Source organism: Podarcis filfolensis (assembly GCF_964270895.1).
Source record: "Podarcis filfolensis genome assembly, chromosome: 12".
In the NCBI taxonomy this organism is placed as follows: domain Eukaryota; kingdom Metazoa; phylum Chordata; class Lepidosauria; order Squamata; family Lacertidae; genus Podarcis; species Podarcis filfolensis.
The window spans coordinates 34653355-34679376 of record NC_139614.1 but is presented as its reverse complement, the minus strand read 5'-3'; the positions used below and the strand labels follow the sequence as shown (position 1 = coordinate 34679376).

Sequence of the window (26022 nt, the reverse complement as noted above, 5' to 3'; positions counted from 1 at the left end):
GGGGCACTGCAAGCAAGATTTGTACATAAAGAAATGAGTTTTATTTCAAGAACAGGACTCCTGAATTATGCAATCCTGAATCCAATTCTACTTTAAAGCACTTAATCCACTAATTGCCATTTATATGCTGCTGAAGACCACTAGCTTGATCTTCATCTGAAGATCACTGAATCACTACTCAACATCAATACTGACCATAGTTTTATTATGCCGTTTCAGAATAACAATAGCATTTTGCAAATGTGTTTAACATTTTGCATTTTAGACATTGGTTGTTGTTTAGTAAACTGCGATAGTAAACCCAAGTAAAAATGTTTTTATTATATATTGCAATAAATTGTCACTCCTGACAATTTGTACCATGCAAGACCAATATTTCCTGCTCCAGATGGCAGTGGCTCAGAGGTCTCTGGTGCAAGTCTTTCCTAGCTCTTCTACTTGAGTTCTGTAGCCAAAAATGTTTACAAGTGATTTATGGGTCTTCCATCTTGCTGTATTTAGTAGATATTCTCCCAAGAGTCATCAGGCAGGTGTCCTCGTCACTATTCTCCTCCAAGAGTCCTTGCCCACCTCAGGCAGAGCAGATGGTAGGGGTACTGCTAAGTTGTGGTTAGACTGAACACACAGGAAGACTATGTCATTGACAAAGGATCACGACTGCTGTTTTTCTGAGGATAAGAGACAATCCATGGGGTTTACTTGTTCCACATATAAACATAGACCATCACTGAGGAAAGATGAGTTAGACAACAGTTTGGCAGAAGCTCCAAAGCTCTATCTGAAGTGATATGATTGGACCTAGAAGTTTATCATTAGTAATCCATTGAAAAACAGGAAGCAAGAAACTGTAAGTGAACACTTTTTGAAATGCAAGACAGACACATATGGACTTTCTAAAGATCTGTACTGGAATCAGTGGTAATTAACTTGTTCCTAAGTGAACTGGAATTAGGGGGGAAATGGACAAGCTTGCACATGACACCAGTTTAGAGTGGTGAAAAACAAAGCTGACTGCACAGAGCTCCAAAAGGGCATCTCCAAAACGGGGAAATGGGCAATAATAAGGCAAGTGAAGTTAAATACAAATGAAGTTGTGCATACTGCAGCAAACAAGCTGCATGTGGCTGTATGTACAGGCTAATAGGGTCTGAAAGATCTTTGGGTCATGATGAATAGCTCAATGAAAATAAGTGGGCAGCAACTGTAAGATTATTAAAATAAAACAGACCATATTGTAATGACCCGTGGTACAACTGCATTTGGAAAATGCGACCAAAAAAAGGCAACCAGAATGATCATGCGATTGAAGCAGATTCCAGATGAAGCCAAACTGGTGTTTGGGGCTTTTCAGTTTTGAAAAATACACTGGGGTGGTGGTGGGGAAGACATGAGAGGTTGAGATTATTATTTGCATAAGAAGAACATGATTTTTTTTGTTCCTCGCTCATAATACCAGGTGTTGGAAGTAATTGGCAGGATTCAGGATGGACAAAATAAAGCACATCACATAATGAAGGAACAGATTGTCCTAGATGTGATGACCACTAGGCTTAAAATAGCATAAAGGAGGGAAGACAAACTAATGGAGGATCATTTTATCAATGAGTATGAGCCATGCTAGCTACATCCAAACTCCAGGGGCAAGAGAATATGCCACTGAATATCAGTTGCTTGAGGATAGCAATGGGGAAAAGTTTTGCCTTCCCACCCTACTTTTCGCTTCCCTAGAGGCATCCGATTTGTGACTATAAGAAACAGGTTATTTGACTAGATGGACCTTTGGTTCATTCAGCAAGGCTCTTAAGGTCTACCTAGTAATGGGAAACTTGCAGTCCTCCAGATGCTGCTAAACCACAGCTCCCGTCATTCCTGACCTCTGGCCATGCTGACTGAGGCTATTGTGAACTGGAGTCTGACAAGATCTGGAGGGCCATAGGTTAGCCACCCCTGGCCTGCACTTATATGAGAATCGCACTTGGAGGGATAAGGTAACAGTCCACTTTATTCAACGCTAGGACCATACAACACAGTGGAGGGTACACATCAAGAGCAGGAGTAAAGAGGTTTGGAACAAAAGAAGTGGGTATCATAGCAGTCAACAGTGACCTTGGAATCCCCACTGTAGATACCAAGAAAGAGCCAGCTGTTGGATCAGCCAGAATTGGAAGAAATGCTGTGCAATTCTGTTATATAAAGGCAAGTCACTCAAGTTCAGTGTTGGTTATTCTCAATGCTGCATCTCTGCAAGGTAAGCAGGAAAATGGTGATGCTTTAGAGGACCAATCCTAGTCAACATCATTGGGATCTTGCTCTTCCCAAGCCACTAATGCTATTGCAGATGTGATAGAATGATCTGAATGCTGATTCAGCATTCCAATTGTGTCTGAAATTTGGATTTGTGGTCCCAAGAGCTAAGAGGAGTGGCAAAGCTCAGAGGTTCCCAAACTGTGGTCCACAAGCTTCATTCAGGTGGTCCGTGGCATGTCTATAAAAATACAATTAAAAATCACACAGCACTTAGCACAGCACATTCTAATTGCTAGAACAGACAGAAAATCCGCAAGGACTCTCAGCAATGTTCAAACGGTCAGAGTAGGTGGAAGAGTTTAGGAACCACCGACTTAAACAATATCAGGCAAAACAGAGTCATAGGTGCCTCTGGCTGAGAAAAGGCAGAAGCATTCCCAGCATTCTCCTTGAAGACCAAGATGAGCACATGGACTTATCCAAAGTCATCCTGTGGTCCTGGGGAGGAATTCAAAGGGGTATATAAGTTACTGTCCTCCATCCTGTGTGTAGGTTCCTGGTTAGTCTGAAGGTCATTAACAATCCTTATTTATCGCCTATTAGATATTGCTTTATTGAGGCAAACTTAGAAACCCAAACCCAAAGCAGCTATCATGCTGGCATCAGAAGCAGATAGAACAGCAAAAGGGATAGCAGAAACAGATGTGGTGGGTACCACAACAGGCGCCAAATGAGCCAATAGTGAGCAGATTATCTCCTCTGTACTCACAGATCAAAGATCCATTGTTTGATCTGATCTCATCATGCCCAATATTGTTTCCTGCAAGGTGGGAAATTCTTAAATGCATACCAGGCACTACTTCTAAAAAGCTATGCCCTAAGTGTGCAGCGAAAGACAGAGATAAATACCTGCAGGAAAATAGCAATACCTGCAGGTAGAAAGAAATAAGTGGAATTAAAAACAAAACAAAACAGAGCGAGAAAGAGGTACCCACTATTCTATGTTCAGATAAATGCTGAAATTCGCTGATGAATTCTACAGAAAATGTTCCCCAAGCTGCTGCGAAGAGAGAACTAAGCTTGCTCCACCGCTCAAGGCACGAACAGTTAATCAGAAGTCTCCCCATGAAAACAGAGGGCATAAACACCATTTCCATGGCTATAACTTCTGGATGTACTTGGGAGATGATCTGCATTAGGTGCAGTAGACATACTCTGGAACTACACAGAGACTATGAAGGATAAAAAGGCTACCAATATTTTGACACCATACACATAACGAAGCAATCTGACAATTATGGCAGTCCTTAACAAGACTTTAATAAATGTAGTGTTTCTTCTTGTTCCAGTTTAAAAATGCCACTCACTCACATCCAAAGTGCCCCCTCTCTGTCTTTGGTGTGATCTCCACCAACGTACACAGAATATAACTATTCAGCATTCAGGTGACACAAAACTAGCATGAAAATGTAAGTTACATAATTTAAACAATAAAAGATAAAATGGTTCAGATGTGTTTCATGGTCCCATATGTTTAGCAGCTTGCAAGTTATTATTTTGAAACCATTATTCATAAAAGCAGAATCTTTTCTGAATGCAGAGTGTCTGAAGTTCTAGACCCCTTACTTTGGTAGACAGTGTCATCTAGTAGCACCCAAAGGCTACAGGAAGGAAGGACACACTCACATTCAATGTACAATTAATGAAAAAACTAGGCAATTCAGTTTCAAGAGCATATCCATAGCCAGTAAGTATTTGTGATATGCAGGTTAGAGCCTTCTCCTACACTCTGAACAAACATCCTTATAAAATCCATGAACATGTTCCATCTGTTCATGATTAATAAAACAGTAAATTATTTTAACACTGTGTTATATATTCACATGATCACCATAGTAATTGAAAACGGCCACTAACACAAACACACTATATGTACATAAACATATATGCCACAACAGTTTGCCAAGTTGACTCGTCACAAACTAGCCAGTTTCAGCAGACATAAATAACCTTGTACCAATTTTAGGCATTTTTAAAGGAATTAAATGTCCTCTAAGTATTTTAATTCCTTTGCAAATTAAAAAAATAATAATCCTAAAAAGTCAGTGCAAATAGAATCATTATACTTGTTCACCAAGAAAGATTCCTATTAAGCCGAGGATAACCCACGTTTAAGATATTAAAGGAATAAACTCATAACATTGTAAACTGCCGTCAGCAGAGGTTAGAGTAGATTAGGAATCGGAAGTCCTCTATCCTATAGTAGTGCCTTCTGGGAATAAGTGTTTTGTTGTGATGATGGAGGTTGTTGCTGTGGTGGTGGTGGTTGGCTGCCTGGTGGCTGCGGCAGGGATGAGGCGACTAAGTTATAGTTTGGCACCTGAGATATAGTTCCAGAATTCTGGTAAGCAGCAACATCAGCAGTAGCAGCAGTTGGGGGTGGGCTGTAGACTGAAGCTTGGCTAGAATACGTGCTTCCTGGAACAGAACCAACCATTGTGCTAGAGGTAAGGGTGAGAGGGGGGAAAAAGAGTAAGTAGACTGAAAAGAGGTACGAAACAAAAAAATGAAAATTGGATCCTTCATCTTAAAAAAACAAACAGGTCTCCCCACCCCACTGCATGCCTTGAGCCTGTTTTGAAAACCTAAGGAAAGCAGAGGTTTCTGTAACCTGATACAGAATGTCCAATCCAAACATACTGCAGGTGTCACAAAGATAGCTTTAGCGATCAAGTTGTCAATTATTATTTCCCTTAAGCATTTCTAGCTAACATTACACGCAAGTTTTGGATATTTGAAGTTTCACAATTACTTTGTGTAAGATGTCTGAACTGGCTGACTAGGTAATCCAGAGCTTGCTGCTGGAGTAATTGTGCCTTGATTCAGAGGTGGTAGCTGCTCTGATGGAAGACTGTAGGCTTGAACATGACCCATTTGTGCATTTCCTGCCACCAAATATGCATTGCTTTGAGGTTGTCCTGGATAAACCTAAACACACACATTGGGAAGAGATAAACACAGGAATAAGCTAATGCCAACTGACGCTTATTATTTTGTTCCACTTAAAGCCATAAAAACAGGATTCGAAACCATCTTAATAGTCACCGCTTTAAAAGCTAGTTTATGTAAACAGTGCTAACTAATGATTCTATCCACCACCACCACCACCACCCCCCGCAATTGTGAGCACCCCCACACCACTGGGCTTAACCCCGCCCCTACAAACTCCAGAAGCCTGGATCAGTTCCTCTCAGAATGCATGGAAGTTGCAGTTTCTTGTGTCTCTTGATCATATACAATGAATTGGGAGGCATAGTAAATGATGTTTTATGAAATCTGTTACATAATATAACCTCATTATATTTGGGTGCAGGAGCCCTCACAAGTTATAGGCCTCACAAGTTATTAATTTATAAATGTTAATGTTGAAGGGTTCAACTATACGTAACTGGCTTTATCACTTGAATTATGCATTATCCACCAGTTTCTTGGATCAATGCCACAACACAATTATCTACCTCAGATCTTTACGGCCTCCAGATACATACCTGAGAGCCAGAAACACCGGACTGAGCCATATAATATTGTTGGTTTTGTAGTTTTGAGTACATTGAATACATTGGATCCTCATTCATCAACTTGGTATATAATGAGAGTGCCTCCATCACTTTCACATTGAGCTCTGACAGCTCAGAATGTTTCCTGAATAAAACATTTCAATATCAATGAACATTATTTTACGCAAAACAGATACTAGCTTTATAGTTTATCTTAGGGTGTCTGGACCTCCAGAAGCTTTTGGAATACAACTATCAGCCCCAGACAGTCTAGCTAATGATCAGGGATGACGGGAACTGTAGCCCAACAACATTGGGATGGCCACAGGCTCCCCAACCCTGACTTATCCACTGGAGGAGGCAGAATTTTACTGCAAATAGAGGAAGGGTAAAGTTGCAGTCATGAGTCTTTAAAAGAGAAAGAGAGCTCTCATGCTTTTTGACAGCAGCAACTAAGGCAACTTCCATCCTCTTCCTTCAACCGCCTAAAGAACCGAAGTGCTACACAGAGACAGCGGATGTTTCAATTTATGCCAACAAACCAAGCATGGAGACTTCATGAAATGAGAACTGAATGCCTGCCCTAAAGTAGTACACAGACACTCAAAGATAACTAACAAATAGCTGTGAGGGAAGCCATCCATACCTCCTACTATGAGGAAAATGACCACAATTGGGAGGGGGGCGGGGGACAGGAAATTGTGGTCCTTACCATGAAAAATTACTACAGGATATAAAGAAAATTGTCTATACTAGTCAAATTGTCTGGTCCGTAACTTGAAAAAGTTGTATTACAATAGCTGTCATTACTGAAGATGCACCAAACCTTCTGTTTTGAAATAACCACCCTATCTATAAAAATAAGCCCATTTACTTTTCAAGTTATGTATTTAATTTTAAGGGTTTTTTTATTCCACTGTTAATCCAAAAAGGATTCAAGAGTAGCTTACGAAGTTCAGAAGTAGGACACATAAGTAGTTAAAACAAAACAATTGCGGCTTTGCAATATCAGGCGTTTCTCTCTTGATATCTGTTCTTACCTGTCAATGTCTTCTAGCTTTTCATCAATGAGAGGTCCCATTTGATGGCACATTGCTAGAAACACAATGTAAATAGAAAAAGTATAAAACACAAGAATTTTTTAATAATGAACATCAAGCTAGCTAAGAAAAAGTTATACTAAAAGAGAAGACTTTCCACAAAACAAACAAGATGACTTGAGATAATCAAGTAAAGATTTTAGAGAAATGATGAAGTTAGCATCCTGTAGTCCTTAGGTGGGAACTTGTTTGTGACTATGAGGACAGAACAGGGGGAAAGAAAGCTTACTTTCAAGGTGGATCAGCTCTGGGAGGTCTGGTTGATCATCACCTGGATCTGCACTTTGCAGCATCTGCAACAGTTGGTCCATTTTATCCTAGAATAGGACACACACATTATTTATTTGGGTTCGGATCTATGAGCAGTCCATAATTTATGTTTCAAAGAATTACTTTAGGCACTCCCAGCAACTTGAGCACACGCAATGACTTCAGCACAACCAACAGCATTAAAAAAATAAATAAATCCAACAGCAGACCTCCGTGACATATCAGAAAGTGCTTTCAAAAGATCAGAAACTTTCAATTCTAAAAGTTGTCTGGCATGTAGCATGTGGGTGGCTGCTGAATCGGAAATATTAAGTCCAGGGTCCACTTCAGCATGAAAAACTATTTGCATTTTTCTACGGGCACAGTTGAAGTGTTACAATAGTTCTAATAAAAACATTACATGCATCGTTTATTAGCTGTTAATGTTCTGTCGTTCTATGAGAGAAACAGTGCCAGCACTGACAAAACATTCTACAAGCAGGTTTGACAATAGGCATGTTTTCCTCTCAAGGTCTTAACAATAAGGATGTCCCTTCTATGAACAGCCTTGGCTTAATGCACACCTGGTGGAAGTTTTCAACTAAAATTTTTATAATGCATATACTGTACAGTAGTCACCCAAACAAATAGTCTAAAATTATATGGACCTCAATTACTTAATTCACTAAATTGCATAGCATTATAGTTCTGAAGGGGGGGGCACTTTATTTTTAAAGTGCTGCAAGCAGCATTCCCTCTTCGAAGATGCTGCCTCTCATCCACGGTTTTTGTAAGTTTGTACAATAATAAATAAATGAGTCAATTAATTGGAGACTTTTCTAAATATTTTAAATTGATTTGTTAACTGGAATACAATAAAAATAACATTCTCTGGAAACTGCACATCTACCAACATGGTTCTTAGCAACTTTTTATATGCAAGTCTTTTGATATACAAGTAAATAATAATACACCCACATCCACATGCACAACACACTGTGGAAGAAGTTCACAGTGTCTATATCCTTCAAACACATAATCTGTTTTCAACTGTCACTCTATAAGAATTTCTGAAGTGGAATGCCGGTTAATGTTACTTATACTAGCATCACTGCCACCTAGTGGTGGAACTGCAAATATTTATGAATGTGAGAAGGTTTTTTTAATTTCCTGGCAGAAATATCCCAGGATATGATCTGAAGACACATGAGGCCACTACCTTGCTGAAACTAAGCAGATCTGGGTCTGGCCAATGCCTAGATGGGTGACCAAATGTGGGAACCAACTTGGCTTCCATGACAAGAGAGGCAGGATACAAAAAACAAACAAACAAACAAACAGAACACAGCCATTCAAGCTCATAATCCAGAAGGCAAACACTTCACAAAAGACAAGAATTTGATATGAATACACTATGAGAGTAAGCTGGGCCTCATTTAATAAAACAAATACAGAAACACTGTAAAAAAAAAAGGTAAAGGTAAAGGACCCCTAGATGGTTAATTCCAGTCAAAGGCGACTATGGGGTTGTGGCGCTCATCTTGCTTTCAGGCCGAAGGAACCGGCGTTTGTCCATAGACAGCTTTCTGTGTCCTTTGGCCAGCATGACTAAACCGCTTCTGGCACAACGGAACACCGTGATAAAAACCAGTATCAGGTATTCAGCATGTAATATTTGGTGGTCTCTGCTAAGAAATGTTTCAACAGAGTTCAAGATATAGGTGTTTTCCTTTCTTTTTTCAAAAATCTTTATGCAGAAAAGTAACACACTGGACTTTTAAGATTTATAATCTTCCCTTTTTGTACTTCACCTGTGCAGCACTACAAAGGTTTACCTGAAGTAAGTCTTGCCATTCAATGGGAATTGTTCAGAAGTAAGTATGTTTAGTATTTCTAATAAAGGGTGTGTCTGCGTCCAACTAAGTTCTACTCAGAATGCACCCATGGAAATGTTAGCCATGACATCCATTTCAATGGGTCCACTGCAAGTATGACTAATGCTGAACACAATTCAGGAGAACTGGTTACTGAATACAGGAGAAGTCAGAACAAGACAGTTTAAGGAAGTCCAGACAGTAGTGTGGACTACTACTTTAAATTAAGACAGAAAGTGAAGCACAAAGATAGGGAGACACAAGAAAGCCATTATATTCTGCTTCAAAATAAAAATATTTGAAGTTTTTATAAAAATCTAATCACATTTTAAAAACGAAGGAAAGCATTAGTATTTGTGTAAGTTGAAAAAAGTGCTTCTAAGTCTCAAACTGAAAAGTTTTATAAATATTATCATATACCCCTTGTTGGTCTACATTTTTGTACTTACTTCATCAATATAAACTGGTTCAGGCTCCGGTTCAATGGTTTCAACTTGAACTTCATCACTAAATTGCACGGTTTTCTTCTCGGTTTTCACTGCGAAAATATAAGTTGACAGAATACTGAACAGAAACACAAAGTTTTAGACTGAGAAAAAAAATGTAACCAAGGCATTTTGTTTATAAGGTAAAGGGTAAAGGGACCCCTGACCATTAGGTCCAGTCGTGGCCAACTCTGGGGATGCGGTGCTCATCTCGCTTTATTGGCCGAGGGAGCCGGCGTACAGCTTCCGGGTCATGTGGCCAGCATGACTAAGCCGCTTCTGGCGAACCAGAGCAGCGCATGGAAATGCCGTTTACCTTCCCGCCGGACCAGTACCTATTTATCTACTTGCACTTTGACGTGCTTTCGAACTGCTAGGTCAGCAGGAGCAGGGACTGAGCAATGGGAGCTCACCCCGTCGCGGGGATTCGAACCGCCGACCTTCTGATCGGCAAGCCCTAGGCTCTGCGGTTTAACCCACAGCGCCACCCACGTCCCTATTTTGTTTATCTTTTGTTTACAGTTCATGACATAAACGTATTTGGTCTCAATATGATTCTGTGGACAAGATCCTGCATCATCACCAGCAAGTGTAAAACACTGTTCACACATGGTGGCAAGAACAACATGTATTTCTGACAATCACCTCTTATGGTGCCACTCTGAAAGGACCTCAAACCTTGAGTGGGTGTGACTTTGGGAGTATAATAAGTGGGACCTTTGTGCATGAGTGCAGCAGTCACTCGGGATCCAGATTCTAGTCTATAGATATTTGTTTATATGTTTCTGGGTTTTTTTAACAAATTACCATCACCATCTTAACATTTGCAAGGTACTTTCAAGTATTCGTAGCACTTCACATGCATTCTTATAATTGTCATAACAGTCTTGTAAGTTTAAATCGCTATCGCTATCTCCTACATTGCAGATGGGGAGACTGGCTCAGAGGGAGTGTGCTGGGTTAAGCCAACTAGGGCATGGCAGATTTAAGATTCAGGCCAGTGAGTTGTAACTCAAGTCTCTTCACCGTTACGCTAATATTGAAGTTTTCAATAACTGGAATCTTCCAAATGGAAAAAGGAAGAATGAGGGGATCGTTTTCAAAAACTTATTTCATGTATAGATGTACAATACTGAAATTACATGCAGTACTGCCTCAACGCACATTTAGAATTAAACAAAGGAAAGTAGAAGTACCCACCTAACACACACACCAGTAAAGCCAATGGGGGAAAATAAGATTGAAGATAAAATGGGTCATCGTCACATAAGCTAAGACATTCATGTTTTATTCATATTATACGCAGACTAGGAAGGACTCATGTTTTGGATATCTAGGCATTCTAAACCAAGGGTTGTAAACAACTAAGTCCTACTCACAGTAGACCCAATGAAATTACTGGCCTTAAGTTTGTCACGAGTAATAGTTTTTGTGGGTCTACCCAGAGTAAAACTTACACTGAATACAACCCTAATTTGCCTTTGGACTGGCTCTTGGGGACAGCATGCTAACGTAATAAGATTAAGTGAATGGTGGAAGGAGGAGCCTTTTACAAAACCTGTCTGACTTTGCAAGATGGCACACACGATCAGAGATTCCCACATTTAAAAAATTACAGAATACTTTTCTTTGATACTTCCATTTCCCCCTGCATCAAGGGATCGGTGAAGGGAATAGGCCATATCTAGCATAACCCAGGGTATTCTCTTCTAGACAAAAGGCATCCTCTTTGCCTATCTGCATTTGTAACAATATTAGAAAATACACAGAGGCGGGAATCAAGCTTTTTATTACATGAGTTAGCTTCAGAACTCTCACATAACTAGTCCTTCTGAGAGGGCTAAATTATGAAATTGTAAATTATTCTAAGAGGACAAAATTATGAAAAGTTCCTATCAAATAATAAAGCTAACAATTCAAGAAATAACTATTAAGACTGTTTGTAAAATGATATAATCTCTGTAGAGAGGGGTGTAAAACAGGGACTTGCATTTGATGTATTAAGCTTTAATGTGCTAAAAGCAATGCACTTTTCTATGTGAACATTACATTACTCACTCATTTCTGGTTCAGCAGTAAGATCAGCAGTTACAAAATTAGAAGGAAATAATCCTGTCCCTTGATGCGTTTCACCTTTCCACCAGTTTGGATCACTATAGGTTAGAAATAAAAGAATTAGACATAAAAGATTGGAAAACATGAGCCTCATATTCTCAGGGTTGTGGGTTCGAGTCCCGCATTGGCCAAAAGGATTCCTGCATTGCAGGAGGCTGAACTAGATGATCTTCATGGTCTTTTCCAACTCTACAAGTCTACGAGTCTATGCATGTGAGAGGAAGAGTTCAATGGTCAAAAACATTAGGCCAATTCCATCTCTATCCATCCTGAAGGACAAATTTCAAGAGGCCCTTTCATCATTCTAGCAGCCATTTGGGCCTTTGATTTTTCTTCTGGTTCATTACAATATGGAAAGAAAGACAATACACAATCCACTTTTATGGGAATGACAACATACTCTCGATCCAATCCAATGAAGTTAAGATATAAAACTCCTGGGTCTCTTTGGAAGCAAGCATGCAAAAAGGGCTTCAAGATTTATATCACAATCCTGTACGGTTGACAAAATAGAAGCGCTAGTAAATGGAGCTTGCAAGTGTGTCAACTGTGAATTGCAGCTTCACGAGTCTGCCTGCCCCAAATATCTACTGTGCAAATGTGATTTGTGGACTCCAGCAGATTTACCTGTCATCGAGTACAGTGATAAGTTCTCCAGCTTTAAATGTTAGTTCATTATCTTCAGCAGCTTCAAAGTCATAAATAGCCCGAACCTTTCGGCCCTCATGCTTGTGATTAGTTAAGAGGCTTGAGGTGCTTGGATAAAGAGTGGAAAGCGGCGTTTGTTGTTGTCTTTGTTCCTTAAGTGACAATTCAATAGCTGGAAAAAAGTAATAAATCCAACTTAAGTGTAAGCAAAACAAAATAAGGATTTCTCTCTGAATTTATTCACACGAGGGAAGCCTATGGAACAGCACTGAGAGGATGATGGAAGCTGCAAAGGGCAGGGGGAATCTGCCACAATCACCTCCCTCTTCCGTCTCTATCAGAATGGTACTGTTGTATTCACAGTATGTGGACCCAGCCCATGGGGAGAGGGGTTGAAATCTGGAGCCCCAAACATGAGCTGTGATCATTTGAAGATTCCGATCAAGCAACAACCAACCTTTAGCTAGATCCTCTTCCTCCTTCTTGTTGGCTACTATCCCAGGATCTTTGGCTACTAGAGCTGGGCTTGCTTTTGCTTGTTCTGCAGCCTTACAGGAGCAAAGAGGGTAGATGTTATTCGAAAATTCAACGCAATATATTAAATCCAGCATTTGTGGACATATCAGAAATATATTAGTAAAAAAAAAATCAGCTTCTTTTGAGGAAGGGACGAGGGAAGCTGACCTTTTAAGAGTTGACCTCGCAGTAATGGTTAGTGGTTGCATCAGCGCACGCAAATGAAAAACCTTCCTCAAAATGAGCCATGTAACTCATCTCATGTTACATCTGAATTGGCAACTAGAAATCATGGGTAAATTACTGTTACGGTATTTTCTTGACAGGTCATAGAACATTTTGTGAATGGTCTGTTAAATTAGCAAGGTGGTATTAGGACAGGGAATGGGGAACCTCTGGCTTGTGGGTTCCCCATCTGGTTCAACAGCCTTTTCTGTGGCCCTTTTACTTCTCTCCTTGGACACATTGCTCCCAGATGCTGTAATCTCTGATCAGTGAAGAAGTGGAGGGGGGCAATCATGGAGAAGCTTACTACACAAGTTTTAGACATCTGAAGGCAGCCCTGTGTCAGGAAGTTTTCAATATTGGATATTTTATTATGTTTTTATATTCTGCTGGAAGCCGCCCAGAGTGGACAGGGTATTATTATTATTATTATTCCACATTCCTCTTCTCCCAGGTCTGTGGCTAATTAAACAATCTATGGCCTTTTAAACTTAGAGGGGGGGGTCCTGTTTTGTCTGTTATCTATTTCTTTGTTTTTATATTGTGAATTATATTTTATATTCAGCCCTTGGCTGAATTCAATTATTTGGCAAGCAAGCAAGCAAGCAAGCAAACAAACTGATTTACTTACTTATTTTACTTATTTTAAGTCCCCCAGATACTGCCAGACTACAACTCCTCTACCATTGGATATACTGAATGGGGTTGATGGGAATTGCAGGCCAACGACATTGGAAGGCTACAAATTGCCTACCACTGCTTTACAAACACATCCCCTTGCCATGAAAATAAGCAAGAAAACATGGACTAGTAGCGTGCATCATTATTGCCTTCCAAGATGTAGGCTTGAGCCATTTTCAGATAACAATTTAAACAATTACAAAGGATATGAACTTGGAAGCCACGTGGATGTTCTTCATAATGACGGGTAGGGATGACATTTCCACCACTCAAAAACTGAGACTATATGCACTTTCAGAATCATGTTGCCCACCCATATATTAAATTAATGAGCTCAAACTTATTTCAGTGAAAGCCTTTGACATATCAAAGCTCTCACCTTCACTCATGTAAATTAAGGCTGTAATCTAGCAACACCATTTTGGCACACAAAAGTGTTTGGACCTTCTTCTCTAACTTTTGCATGGCCACCAAGTTGATCTGGCATTGTAAGGGTCTGCATCGGAAGACGAAAGTTTTAAAATGAAAAAGAGATGCTTCATTGAGAACAATGACTTGGTGTGCATTTTTATGAACAGTGACATGGGAAAGAATCAACAACAGCTATATTCAGGAAGCAAAACAGCAGGCTGATAATTCGTAGACCTTCTTAGTATTACATCTCACATTAACTACAGTTTTTGCAAATTAGCACTTTACCTGTGAACCAATAACTGGAAACATAACACCCTGTTCCTTAAGGTTCTTTATCATTGCAGATATCAGACTAAGCTGGGGATCATTCTTGAATTCGTCTGTCCATTCCACCATGAGTGCTTTCAATTTTTCACAGACTTTTGGATGACCCTGTAAAAAGGATAATGCTAATATAGTTTACAAATATATTTATTTGTAAGCAGTCATTTATTTATAAGCAGCTATTCTGGACTATGTCCACTGAAATGAGGCAAATAAAATACAAGTATAAATTAATGTAATGAAATCTGAACATAAAAAAATTGAAAAAACCCTCCAAAAAATCAACTAGCAAAAAACCATTTCCAGAGCCATAGCAACAAAACTGGGTCTAGTCCATGTTAACTGCACTTGGGTCCCACTTAAATCAGTTTGATGTAACTTATAATGACTAACTTTTCACACTGATTTCAGTGCAGTTTACTATAACCCTCAAAAAGAAGCACAAATTGTTTTGCTATGTTTGTTCATATCAACCCCAAACCAGTTTAAAATTTATCCCCCACCTCAAATCATTAAGCACTCCTTTAAAATATAAATAGAGCCACCATGTGAAATCAATACTGGGATATGTATTTAAGTTAGCAGCTTTCAGGATGTTCAAAAGTCTTCCCATTTATTTACAGAACAAACTAGCTCTAGAATGGCTCAGATTTCCCAAGCCATAGGTGTGGCCTGCTTCCCTAAAATCTGAGAGTCCTCTTAGTCTTAATCCTCAGCCGTCTAAGCACTGTATTCAGATGAAAAGAGGAAAGAGAGATGTCCTGAAAAGTATGAGATTCTGTCTCTGGGAGATCACCCAAACCCACCTAACACTAGTTTGGGCCAGCATTTGACAACAAGAAGTTAAATCAGAAGAAAGAAGGATCTTCTGATTATCTTGAGGCAGAGGAAGTGTTATAGATTAACAACCTTATCTCGGAAACCACTCTAAAGTCACAAGCAAGAGCCCTGTGGTAACTTAAAGGCTTAACAAATTTATGGCACAAGCTTTTGTGCTTCTTGTTTTTGTAACAACAGACTAACAAGGCTATCCCTCATTTCATCCATATGTATATGACTCCATTGCCCAAATGTATTTTACCCCACTTCAGGAATCATTTAACTTGACATAACAAAATTTAAAAGACTCAAAATAGAATACCTTATTTAGCACGTTGCTTACTTCACTAGCAAAATCTCTTGAACATACTTCTAAATGAAATATTTTACCGCAGTTTGAGACACATGCTCCTAAAAGCTAGAGAGAGAGAGAGAGAGAGAGAGAGAGAGAGATTAGAACTAAAATATTTTGTAGTAGAACGTGAAAATTAAGCAAAATTATTTTTTTCAAAGGCCACGTACGGTCAGCGCTTGCATAGCAACATGGGGATCCTTGTGGTTCACTCTCTTCATAATAGACCGAAGACAGTCCTTAGGCCTGATAAATAAGACAAGCAGTTTTTTAAATATACTGGCATAAACAACAATATGCATTACAACGAAAGGGTTGGACACACACAACAAGAGAGTAAGAGCAAACTTTTGATTCAGCTACTTGGGAGGTAGCAAAACCCTCTCTTACAAGCTAGCAGCTAAGGAAAATGTGTTTGAAAATGACTGAGGCACTCCATAACATAATTTGCCTGTTTTCCAGTGGCAAGAGTCCCTGTGGCACACCCTCAATGCAATGATCCCCTTTCTCAAGGGCTTTTGCAAGGTTCTGATGTTACTTTCTCAACAAAACAAAAAAACCTGTGCAAAGAAAATACAGTACTCATTTCCCTTAATGAAATTTTTCCGCTTCCTGAGGCAAGAATAATCCAGTGAAAAAGGCAATGGCAAGTAGCAAGTCTTGGTTGCTGGAGACCACAAATAATGACTGGTTCAATGTACTAAGTCAAAATTGGTGTACTTCTATCCTATGTATATCCACCTATGGCATCTCAGTCCAGGGAATTTTTGTAGCATGACTTTCCATAACAAATACTTCAATTTTTTCTAGGCAAAATGAACAGTTCAATTCTGTATCAAAGTTAGCTCCCTGTAGAACTTGGGAAGATTTGCTAGAATCTGGAGTTTCTCAGCACACATAGTGCACCACCTAACTGAAAAATAGCATGAAATCCGTCGTTTACTGGCCCAACTTCTACAACAAAGGACTTGAATGACAAACAACTCAAACAGAAGGATGGATAAACTTAAGATTCAGAGGTTAGGTACAAATGCCAATGTTCTAGCCATCCCAGACAGCAGCCTATTCACAGAGGTTTCAGCATCTGAGAAAGTATGAGAAGACACAGGTCACTGTAGAAGACCAGAAGCTAACAGACTTCATTACTGTCAGTCAGAGTGTAACTAACTGCTACCAAGAGATATTTTGTATATGAAGGAAATAGATACTGTATTTCTTGAAGTATGGAGTTGCAATTATACATGCCATGTTTTAGTGAGAAACAGGAGAGTAAATGTGGCCCATCTTCACTACATAATAGAATCTGCTTTTTCAAAAGACTCCAGTGAGGAAATTTAGCTGTTTCACACAATATTGACTAATGAAACAAATAGCAGCTAACATTTAGATTTCTATCGTTATGAGATTACTTTTTAAAAAAATGTTTGCAGCTTTTTTGGGGGTGAATTCATGATTTCATTTTAACATAAAGCACTGATACCCAGCCACATAAAGGAAGCTGTAGTTTAAGTTACACTGCAGCTTTCAGTAATCTATATTTGGTGGTGTCTGTTTTACAAACCACTGCTTCATACTTAACACTACTAATTATAGAAAATGCTGTGACATAGCATGGTCACTTCACTCTGTACAAAACTGTGAACTTGTCTTATTCCAAGAAGCAGCTGCTGTCAAGTTGTCTATCAAAATAATTTGGAGGAAAATGAATAAATTGCATTTATGAACTCATATGCAAATAAATAGGGAAAACTTCAACAAAACATAAAATACTTATCAATATAACCCGAATCAATCAGTTTATTAGGGCCTTAGACCAGCAGTTTATAATCACAATCTGTTAAGGTAGCACTAAAAACTAGCATTTATGGTGATACTTTAATCAAAACATATGCTCTATTCCATAAGCAGCACATATTTCATTTTCTTGCAGTCAGCAAACCTGTTGAGTCTTCAGTTATAAAAATAATATAACATTCAAGGCCTTATATTTAAAGAGTTTATCAAATTATCAACCAGAGTCTCAGATGGCTGTATTTATATGTTTGAAGCTGCCTTGTGTTTGACCCTAAAAGGCAACCTAATAATATATTAAATGAAATAAACTCTCATGCTGTAAGGCAAAGTTGATTCATGGAGTGACAAGATTTGAAGGGATCTGTTTGCCATCTGTCCAATCTGTAAGCTAAAGGATAATTCTCATATCAACATCCATCCTTCTCCCCCAACTCCCAGATTGATTCAAATTGCTCAAGTTTAAGTGCACTAAGTCCGCAGAACACTTGTAGATAAGAAAAAGTTGATAATTATTGGCTGAAAGGAAATTAGACAGATCATAAGTAATATTCTCACTAAAACTCCATATAGGGAGACAGTAGCACAGCATTTTAAAGGAGGAATTAGGCAAATCAATCTTCATTTTCAGCATTTGTTTCTTTGAATAATGCAGACACTAGACTTAGAATTAATTAATTTAGGACAATTTAATCATGTCAGTAATGATGGGTTTGAGTTACATCCTAAACATTTTGTTTAAAATTTCCTACAATATAGAACTGCAAAAAAGTTTCAGAACCAAGTTGTAAAGTGCACTACACTCTTACACATGCCGATACTATGACACATTGGTACAGGGGAGAGGAAAATGAGTTGATAAATTACATCAACCAACCAAATGGTTCTGCTAAGATGAGGTGTGTCCTCTAAGCTCTCTTTCTAAAGTGCTTTTAAATGGTATGAGAAATTATTTTTAAAAGAAACACTTTATTCAACAGATGGTAGACTGCTTGATCATTTCAGAAAGAAGATTCAAGAAGAGGGAGCTTAATTTCTGCCAAAAAAAGTGATGAAACAAGCTTTCAATATCAAACTGATTTCAGCAGTGCATTACACAAATACTGCAAAACACAACATAAAGTCTCTAACGAAACTTTTTAGAAAATACTATGCATTAGGGACACGGGTGGCGCTGTGGGTAAAACCTGTGCCTAGGACTTGCCGATCGCATGGTCGGCGGTTCGAATCCCCGCGGCGGGGTGAGCTCCCGTCTTTCGGTCCCAGCTCCTGCCCACCTAGCAGTTCGAAAGCACCCCCAAGTGCAAGTAGATAAATAGGTACCGCTTTATAGCGGGAAGGTAAACGGCGTTTCCGTGTGCTGCGCTAGTGCTGGCTCGCCAGAGCAACTTCGTCACACTGGCCACGTGACCCGGAAGTGTCTCTGGACAGCGCTGGCCCCGGGCCTCTTAAGTGAGATGGGCGCACAACCCTAGAGTCGGACACGACTGGCCCGTACGGGCAGGGGTACCTTTACCTTTTATGCATTAGTCACATAAGCAATGCTGCTGAAAGCACTCTCCAAATTTCCAGTGCCTTTCAAAAATTCTAGGGCTATGAATGCAGTGTACATAACTTGGCATTAAGACATTTGGTTTTCTAGTTTTCCCAGCAGGTGTCATGCAGTTTGATCTTATCTAGTTTTATTTATGCTTCTTCCAAATAAAATAACGAAGTGTTTCAAATAAGAAATGTATACTTACCCAGTTCGTGACTGTCCAACTTTATCACAAATATCTAAGATGAGCCCCCAGTCTTCAGCAGTATTCATTTCACTAGTTGCTTTTTCTAAGTGACACAAAAATGCTTGGCGTGAACTTTACCAAGTAAGTGAAACTTCAGTATCAACTCTAAATAGAAATGCATCAAAACTGATATGGTCATCCTACTCTGAATTATGTTGACACATTCCTAGATGCAGCCCTAATGTAGCATTGTATGAAATTCAGGTTGAAACTCTGAAGAAAACATAGCACACTTGTAGTTCTGAGGGTGTGAACATGTTCAATAGCGGCATCTCATTACTCAAGACATTAGCACATTGGTTTGTCAAGTCAACACATTTCTGCTGCAGCCGCTCCAGTAGATCCTGCAAGCCAATAATAATCACCCACACTATCATGTACTTGCTTGAACTTTGCCTTGAAATGTAGCTCAAAAACACCATTCCTCTGACTTATAGTCAGACCCAAAGGTGGGGCTAGGAAGATCTGAAACAAGTTAGAACAGGCCAATTCAGATTGGGCTTTACCACCTCACCACCCACTGTGTAATACCTCTGCTGCTACCAGCCCTTCCTTCTTTCCAGATCTAACCTTTACAAGAGAGTTGAAGAACCTGTGGCCCTCCAGATGTTGGGACTCCCACCATGTCTGTTTCAGGCTTATGAGAATTAAGAGGTCATCAACATCTGGTGGACCAGAGGGTCTCCATCACTGCCTTACAAGCAGGGACAGCAATGGGGAGCAGCTCTCAGCATTGGAGGCCTCAGGCAAGGCTTGAAACTCTCTACTTCCAGGAGTTCTCCATACTGTCGTTCTCTTTCCTAAGGATATGTTTGGAGAAAGGGGAAGGAGAATGACAAATCAATCATCTTTCATATCAGTCCTGCAATGGGGGAATGGAATTGGTCCCAGAGGCAGTAGCAATGAGCAAAACCTTCAGTTCACGGTTTCATTCCTGTTTCTGAAATTCAGTAGTATCACTACTCCCAGCTGTTTCAACATTTTATAACTGATTGGATAATCCCGTGCTATCGTTAGCTGGCCAGTTTGCTAATTCAGCCTCTGAATACATACAGTTCGGGGGGGGGGGGGGAGAAAACAGTTTTCCTCCAAGGCACAACACTTGGCTGTACATAATGAACTTAAGCCCTTAAAGATTCCTCAGGTGTTCTGCAATACATATGCTATTGCATCCCACATAGCTACAAGTGGAATGAAACTACCAAAAATAAACCATTTGCTGTATGTCCTGGAGTAGCGTTAAGTTGTAAAACCTAAGTTTGTTATATACCCAATATACAATCCTAAATATGCATTAAAAACAGAATTAAGGTGATAATAGCTAATGTAAAGGTTTGATTTGCATAATAAACTCAAATTTTCATGTCTTTCTACAAAGAAATCAAAGATCTGGCATCAGTATAATGTTAGTGCTGCTTCTGCAATGAGCAAGACTATTTTTATGAATTCATTGACAGATTTATTTTTTTGTAATGTCAGCTGGCTAGAATGCTTTCCAAACAATCTTGGACACAGTCTTATATGGCTCTGATTCTTCAAGAAACCTCTGGTTGACAGCTATGCACACACATAATATTTTCCTTTCCAAACCAATTCCCTCCTACTAGCACACAGCCAGATGAAGCTACATCTCTACTAAAAATTAAACTACACCCCCATCCACCCCACCAAAAAAAATCTGGGAAGACAAGTCAGAAAACTGTCTTATGACTTGTTAGAACTTCCAAGACTGATAATCTGAAGAATGTATTTCAGTTTGTAGCCTGCCTTATTTCCAAGATATAGAGCAGACTGAACAGTATTATAGGCACAAGAGACATGTGGGGTCTTGGCAGGGGCTGGGTTGAATTAGACTGCTTTCTTATCATTACTGTTCCTTCCCTTGAAAGTCTGCTGAGGCAGCTGAGACCGTTCTGCACATCCTGCTCTGCCAGGAAACCAGCAATTCAGCACTATGGCAGTTGGGCACATGCTTTCATTCTCGTGTATCTTTCACAAGCTTATCATTCTTTTGCTTAATCTTTCAATATAATATTTCACACACAACAAAGTTAAAAATATTTTAAATAAATAATTATTAGTACATGAATTATTAAACTAAACCGTTTTGTACTATGTGCTAGGGTCTTCGATAACTTTAATATCCAATACAGCTTTTGCATCTAAATATCATCATGGCTTGCCCAAAGGCAGACATTATCGCCATTTAAGTTAAAGTAAATACTAAACAAAAATGCCTATCTCCCTCAACCAGGACTAATGACAGAAAACAGCATATCTGCCTTTGAAAGTTTCCAGACTATAGTAAACCTGCAAGATGCTAATACTGCTATCAGCCCAGACTGGCTCACTCCTCTAGTAGGAGAGGAAGAACAAAGCACTGTCCTGTCTACCAACACTAATACATATCCAACAGTAATTAGGTCAAGCACCAGCTGTCCACAATGAACAAACCTGTAACAAAATAAATCCTTGCAATAAAAAGCCACCTTAAGTATTCTAACTGCAAGTTAAAACCTATACATTTTTTTAAAATGTAAGATAGCATTCAAGGACCCAGGAATAAGGCATGTGAGCCTTGTGGGTTTAATAGCATTTGACTGCTATCGCAGGCCTGAAGTGCTTGAACACCAAAAAAGACCAGAAGCCCAATGGTGGTATAACTAAAAATATGTAACACTGCATTATTTCTATAATCCCTGGTATTAGTAATTTAAAAAATAATAAATGCTGTATACTATGGTAACACCAACACATTATTCAAAGCAGCACTTAATTAATTTGTGGCTTTATTTTATTTAATTAAAATAATTACATTTAAAAGGATCAAACTCTGCCCACAGGCTTGTGATGTAAACTAGAGCTGGCAAGACTTCAGGCCTGTTGGATCTACTTTGTTTGTTTTACTTCCACACAAGGATCTACCAGTGCCACATGCAAAATATATACAGTGATAATTAAATAACAGGGTGCATTTCCGAATACCTTTTGGGCTTTGAACTTTATTTTCACTACCAGAACTGAACTCCCAGTCCTTTCATATGAAACCCCAATCCCAGTCAACTTTCTTTATTAAAGCAGCCTAATATAGGTGGAAAAGACATTTTGTTGTTGCAATTAACAACCAAGTAAGGAATCCTTGCCAATCTATTGCAAATCCTGATCTACTTTCTGCCCTCTTCTAACCTAAACAACTATTTTTTTCACTGATCAGATTTCCTGGTTTAGCCCAGTTCGCAAACAGCAACTTTCTCTGGTAAGAAAGCAATGGCTACCGCACGGCCACCACCACAATGCTATTTCAGTTGAAGAAAGAAAAAGAAAGTCATATTGAAGCTACATGACTTCTCTTCTAGCTCCTCCATGGAATTCATTCTCAGGAATACAATCTGCAGTGTTGCTTCCCAAACAAAATTAAATACTTACTATTAATGAAAGATGCAGCCTTTTACTATGAATGTTTACTCAAAAGTAAGGTTCACCATGTTTACTAGAACACACACAAATGTGTGTGTATTCAGCTGCAACCCAAGTTTTGACAGTGCTGTAGTTAGCTTTTTGAGTTCAGTGACTGTGCTCGCAAAGTAATGTTAAAAACTATGGTGGAAATGAAGTATCCTTTTCAAAGAATGTTGGCTTGTCACGTTGTTTGAACAAGGAATGCTGACAGGTTAATTACATAAGTCACCTTTGCAACTAATGGTTTGAAGCTGGCTTGTTTTAGAAACTTACTAGAGTTTATCATAAACTGTGTTTTCTAGCATGTGTAACAGAACAAGCAAAAATTATCTGAAAGGGAAACAAATCTCTGAAAAATGATATGGATGAAAGCTTGTAGGCCCAGTGCTTTGCTTGGACACTGCAGTTCATCCATACAGCACTACACAGTGTGGGACAGAGGGAGAGAAGGAATTCAATGAAGCACCGTGTAAGCTCTGATAAAAACAAACATTATGTTTTTACATGTCATCAGTTTATTCTATCTTCAATTCAAACATTACTAGAGTGCTGGACAACTTCATTAGTGAGCTACACCAGAAACACTAAACAAATCCAATGCATTTTATGGTAGTACGCAATCCTTCATTGCAATCCATGATGAATCAGCCATTACATCCATCACACCTCATTTCTGAGGTTCACAGCAGCATCTGGTTGACCACTTCTTGGGCCTATCTAGATATCCCTTTGACACATATTGTGAAACTAGAAGGTCTCAAGGCTTGTGCAAACATATTCACTCCCTCTCCCTGCTTCTCTGTACTGTGGGAGAAACAAACATTTGAACCTTAAAATTCCAGTTCTTTTAACACAGGAGCTCCCCTGATGCTGGCACATTAATCTTCCCCTGTGGGAGGAAAGTGCAGGACAGGCAGGAAAGTTACTATATGAACTTGTCTGTTCCCAATCTTTCCCCAGGGAAATCTTGATACAAAAATAACATCTGAATAAGACTGTGTGCTCAGCTATCCAGTGGCCCCTCTTTGGTGTGACAGAACAAGGAAGTTCTTATTTGCTGGACATTCAGTCTCTTCTGAAACAACCGTTTCCCCAGGATTTCTGCATCTAAAGACATAATACAAAAGCTGCATTTTGCATTCATATTTTGTTTCAGCTCCCCTCAGACTATCCCACATTAACAGGTGTGGCCTTGTGACAAATATCCACATGTTTTTATGAATCACTGATGACTCTACATAAATAATGAAGTCAGCCAGTCATGAGCTGAATGAATTCCAACTTACAACTGACAACAATCTTGCTAAAGCTCTGTTGTCATCAAACTACGACTGCAAAAGCTGCTACCTCTCTACATATTATATAGCTGCTTCCAACATATTAATGTCAATAGTGTTAAGTTCTGTGTAGGATTGACCCTATCTATCCCAAGCCTTTTGATCTTTAGTTCCCCTTTCTCTTACCAAAAAGCAAAGATGTTTTAGAGATAAGCCAAATATGAATGGGTAACAATTCAGAGTATGTGGCTCATTTTAAACAATTCCTACAATGAAGACACTGTAGGAAAGATTATGAATGTACCATACAGACCATAATATACAATGATCCTGTGTATGTGGGAATGGGAGCTGGCCATATATATACAGTATACACACTGGTAGGCCACAGATGGCTGTAACTTCCAGGTGCATAGCCAACCCTATCCATGACAAGTAATTTTAATCAGGTGGTAAGGATTTTATAACCCACAAGACCTTCTACAAAACAGTTTACAAGAGCAAATACCGCCTGGCAAACCACTAGAACTGGAAGCTGCACACAGTTAAAGCCCATTACTTCTCCTTTGGCGGACCTTGGGAACCATAGTGTGTTGAGAATGTAGAACTGCACCTGTGAATGAAGAAAACTGCAGTTCCCAGGATTCTTCCCTCTCCCAGGAGGGCCTCAGGGCTTTAAATGTATGATGTGTATGCAGCCTATCTAAAAATCACATCTGTCTTATTACAGGAATTCTGAAGCAGAATTCCTGTAATAACAGGAACAACAACAAAAAGTTACTTGATAGGCACTCAATGAGGAATTATTTTAGTGGGAGATAGAAAGAGCTGAGAGCTACCAAGTGTAACCAATTTATGTAAAGAAAGAACACATAACTTGTGAATGTACTTATCTTTGGGGAAGTCACACTCTGTCAACTTAAGCTATCTCCTAAGATTTGCTGCAGCGATAGAAAGAGAACCAACCTACACATTTCCTGAGCTCTGGGGCGGATTTTAACATTAATTTAAAAAAAACAACACCTGGAAAATAAAGAAGTGTGGCGTGGTGGGGTGGGGAAGAGACCCCCTGTCCTCTCTTAGCTCCTAACAGCTTTAAAAGATGGAAATAAAGGCGATGGAAAGACACATGACGCGCCCTTCAAGAGCTAAGCCCCACCCCGCCTGACATATGGGAAAGGGAACTTGACAATGGCGAGGCGGGACCCTCGTGCAGGGAGAAGAAAGGCGGGTCGACCCCCGAGGGGAGATGGGGAGGGGGTCGCACCCAGGACGGAGGAGGGAAGGAAGGGCTGGCGATGGGGCAGGAGGGCGAGGGGGAATCTGTGGGTCGGGCCCAGACTTAGGCGACTGACTGCCCGGGCCTCCTTCCTGACTCACCCACATCCTGGTCGAAGGGGTTGCTGGTGAAGAGCGGCATCTTCCCAGGGCGGCGCGGGGGGAGACCGGCGGCGGCGGCGGCTGAGCGAGGCGAGCTTCCCTGCCGCCCCTCCTGGGCGGAAAACAACAAACAGCCACAGACGCCTCAGCGCAGCGACTGACGGAGCGAGGCCCCGCGGCGGCTTAGGCTCCGCCCCCCACTCCCCCTCCTCCTCTTCCTCGCGCTCCCTCTGTCCGCTTGGTTCTCCTTAGTCGCCGACGCTTCCGGGCGCGCGGTGCATGACGGGGAGCGGCGGAGAAAAAGAGGTGTCCACCGCACTTGCCTGATGGCGAGGCGGGCGCGGCGAGGCTTCCCGACGGGAAGCGCCTGGGAAACAGCGGTCGTTTTTATCTCTCCCCCGCCCCAAGTTTCCCAACCCTGCTTCTGATTGTCAGACAGGGTTGTGTGGATGTGTCAATGGAGTAAAAGGCCCTTCAGGCGCGCTTAGGAAAGCCGCTTGCGTCCCCCTCCAATGAGATCTCCTGGGTTCTAGGTGTCTAAGGTTGCCTGGTCTGCCAGGTGAGGATGCGGAGGCTGGACGAGGCAAGTGGGACCTGAATCAATGCATAGCAAACCTGTATGCACACACGCTCTCTCTCAACAATCAGGAGAAACTATGACATCAGGGGCAGCCATCACTCGCAAAGAAAATGGGCTAAATGAATATATGATATGATATTTCACT

General features: G+C 40.1%; 1 protein-coding gene across 2 annotated transcripts; it reads right to left on the bottom strand.

Annotated features, from left to right (window-relative positions):
- Positions 1-188: 188 nt before the first annotated feature.
- On the bottom strand, positions 189-25574 carry STAM (signal transducing adaptor molecule). 2 transcript variants are annotated; one of them, XM_083579800.1, is made up of 14 exons: positions 25298-25574; positions 19140-19224; positions 15777-15852; positions 15577-15672; positions 14397-14543; positions 12733-12823; positions 12255-12447; positions 11571-11665; positions 9477-9565; positions 7134-7221; positions 6845-6899; positions 5796-5949; positions 5060-5235; positions 189-4748 (listed from the first exon to the last, which is right to left on the bottom strand). In XM_083579800.1, exons 1-14 carry the CDS (start codon positions 25335-25337, stop codon positions 4505-4507), a joined length of 1629 nt encoding a protein of 542 aa, XP_083435926.1. In that variant the 5' UTR covers positions 25338-25574; the 3' UTR covers positions 189-4504. The 2 variants fall into 2 exon arrangements, with proteins under 2 accessions (XP_083435926.1, XP_083435927.1); XM_083579801.1 differs by having other exon boundaries at positions 15777-18546; positions 18914-19224; positions 25298-25512.
- Positions 25575-26022: the final 448 nt, after the last annotated feature.

Excerpts from the sequence above, each read along its gene's own strand:
- STAM (XM_083579800.1), bottom strand. The coding sequence starts at position 25,337 with ATGCCGCTCTTCACCAGCAACCCCTTCGACCAGGATGTGG. Across the intron at positions 9,566-11,570 it reads TACTGCTGAACCAGAAATGA|TGAAAACCGAGAAGAAAACC; the intron begins GTGAGTAATGTA and ends ATATTTTCGCAG. Across the intron at positions 6,900-7,133 it reads AGAGCTGATCCACCTTGAAA|CAATGTGCCATCAAATGGGA; the intron begins GTAAGCTTTCTT and ends TTGTGTTTCTAG.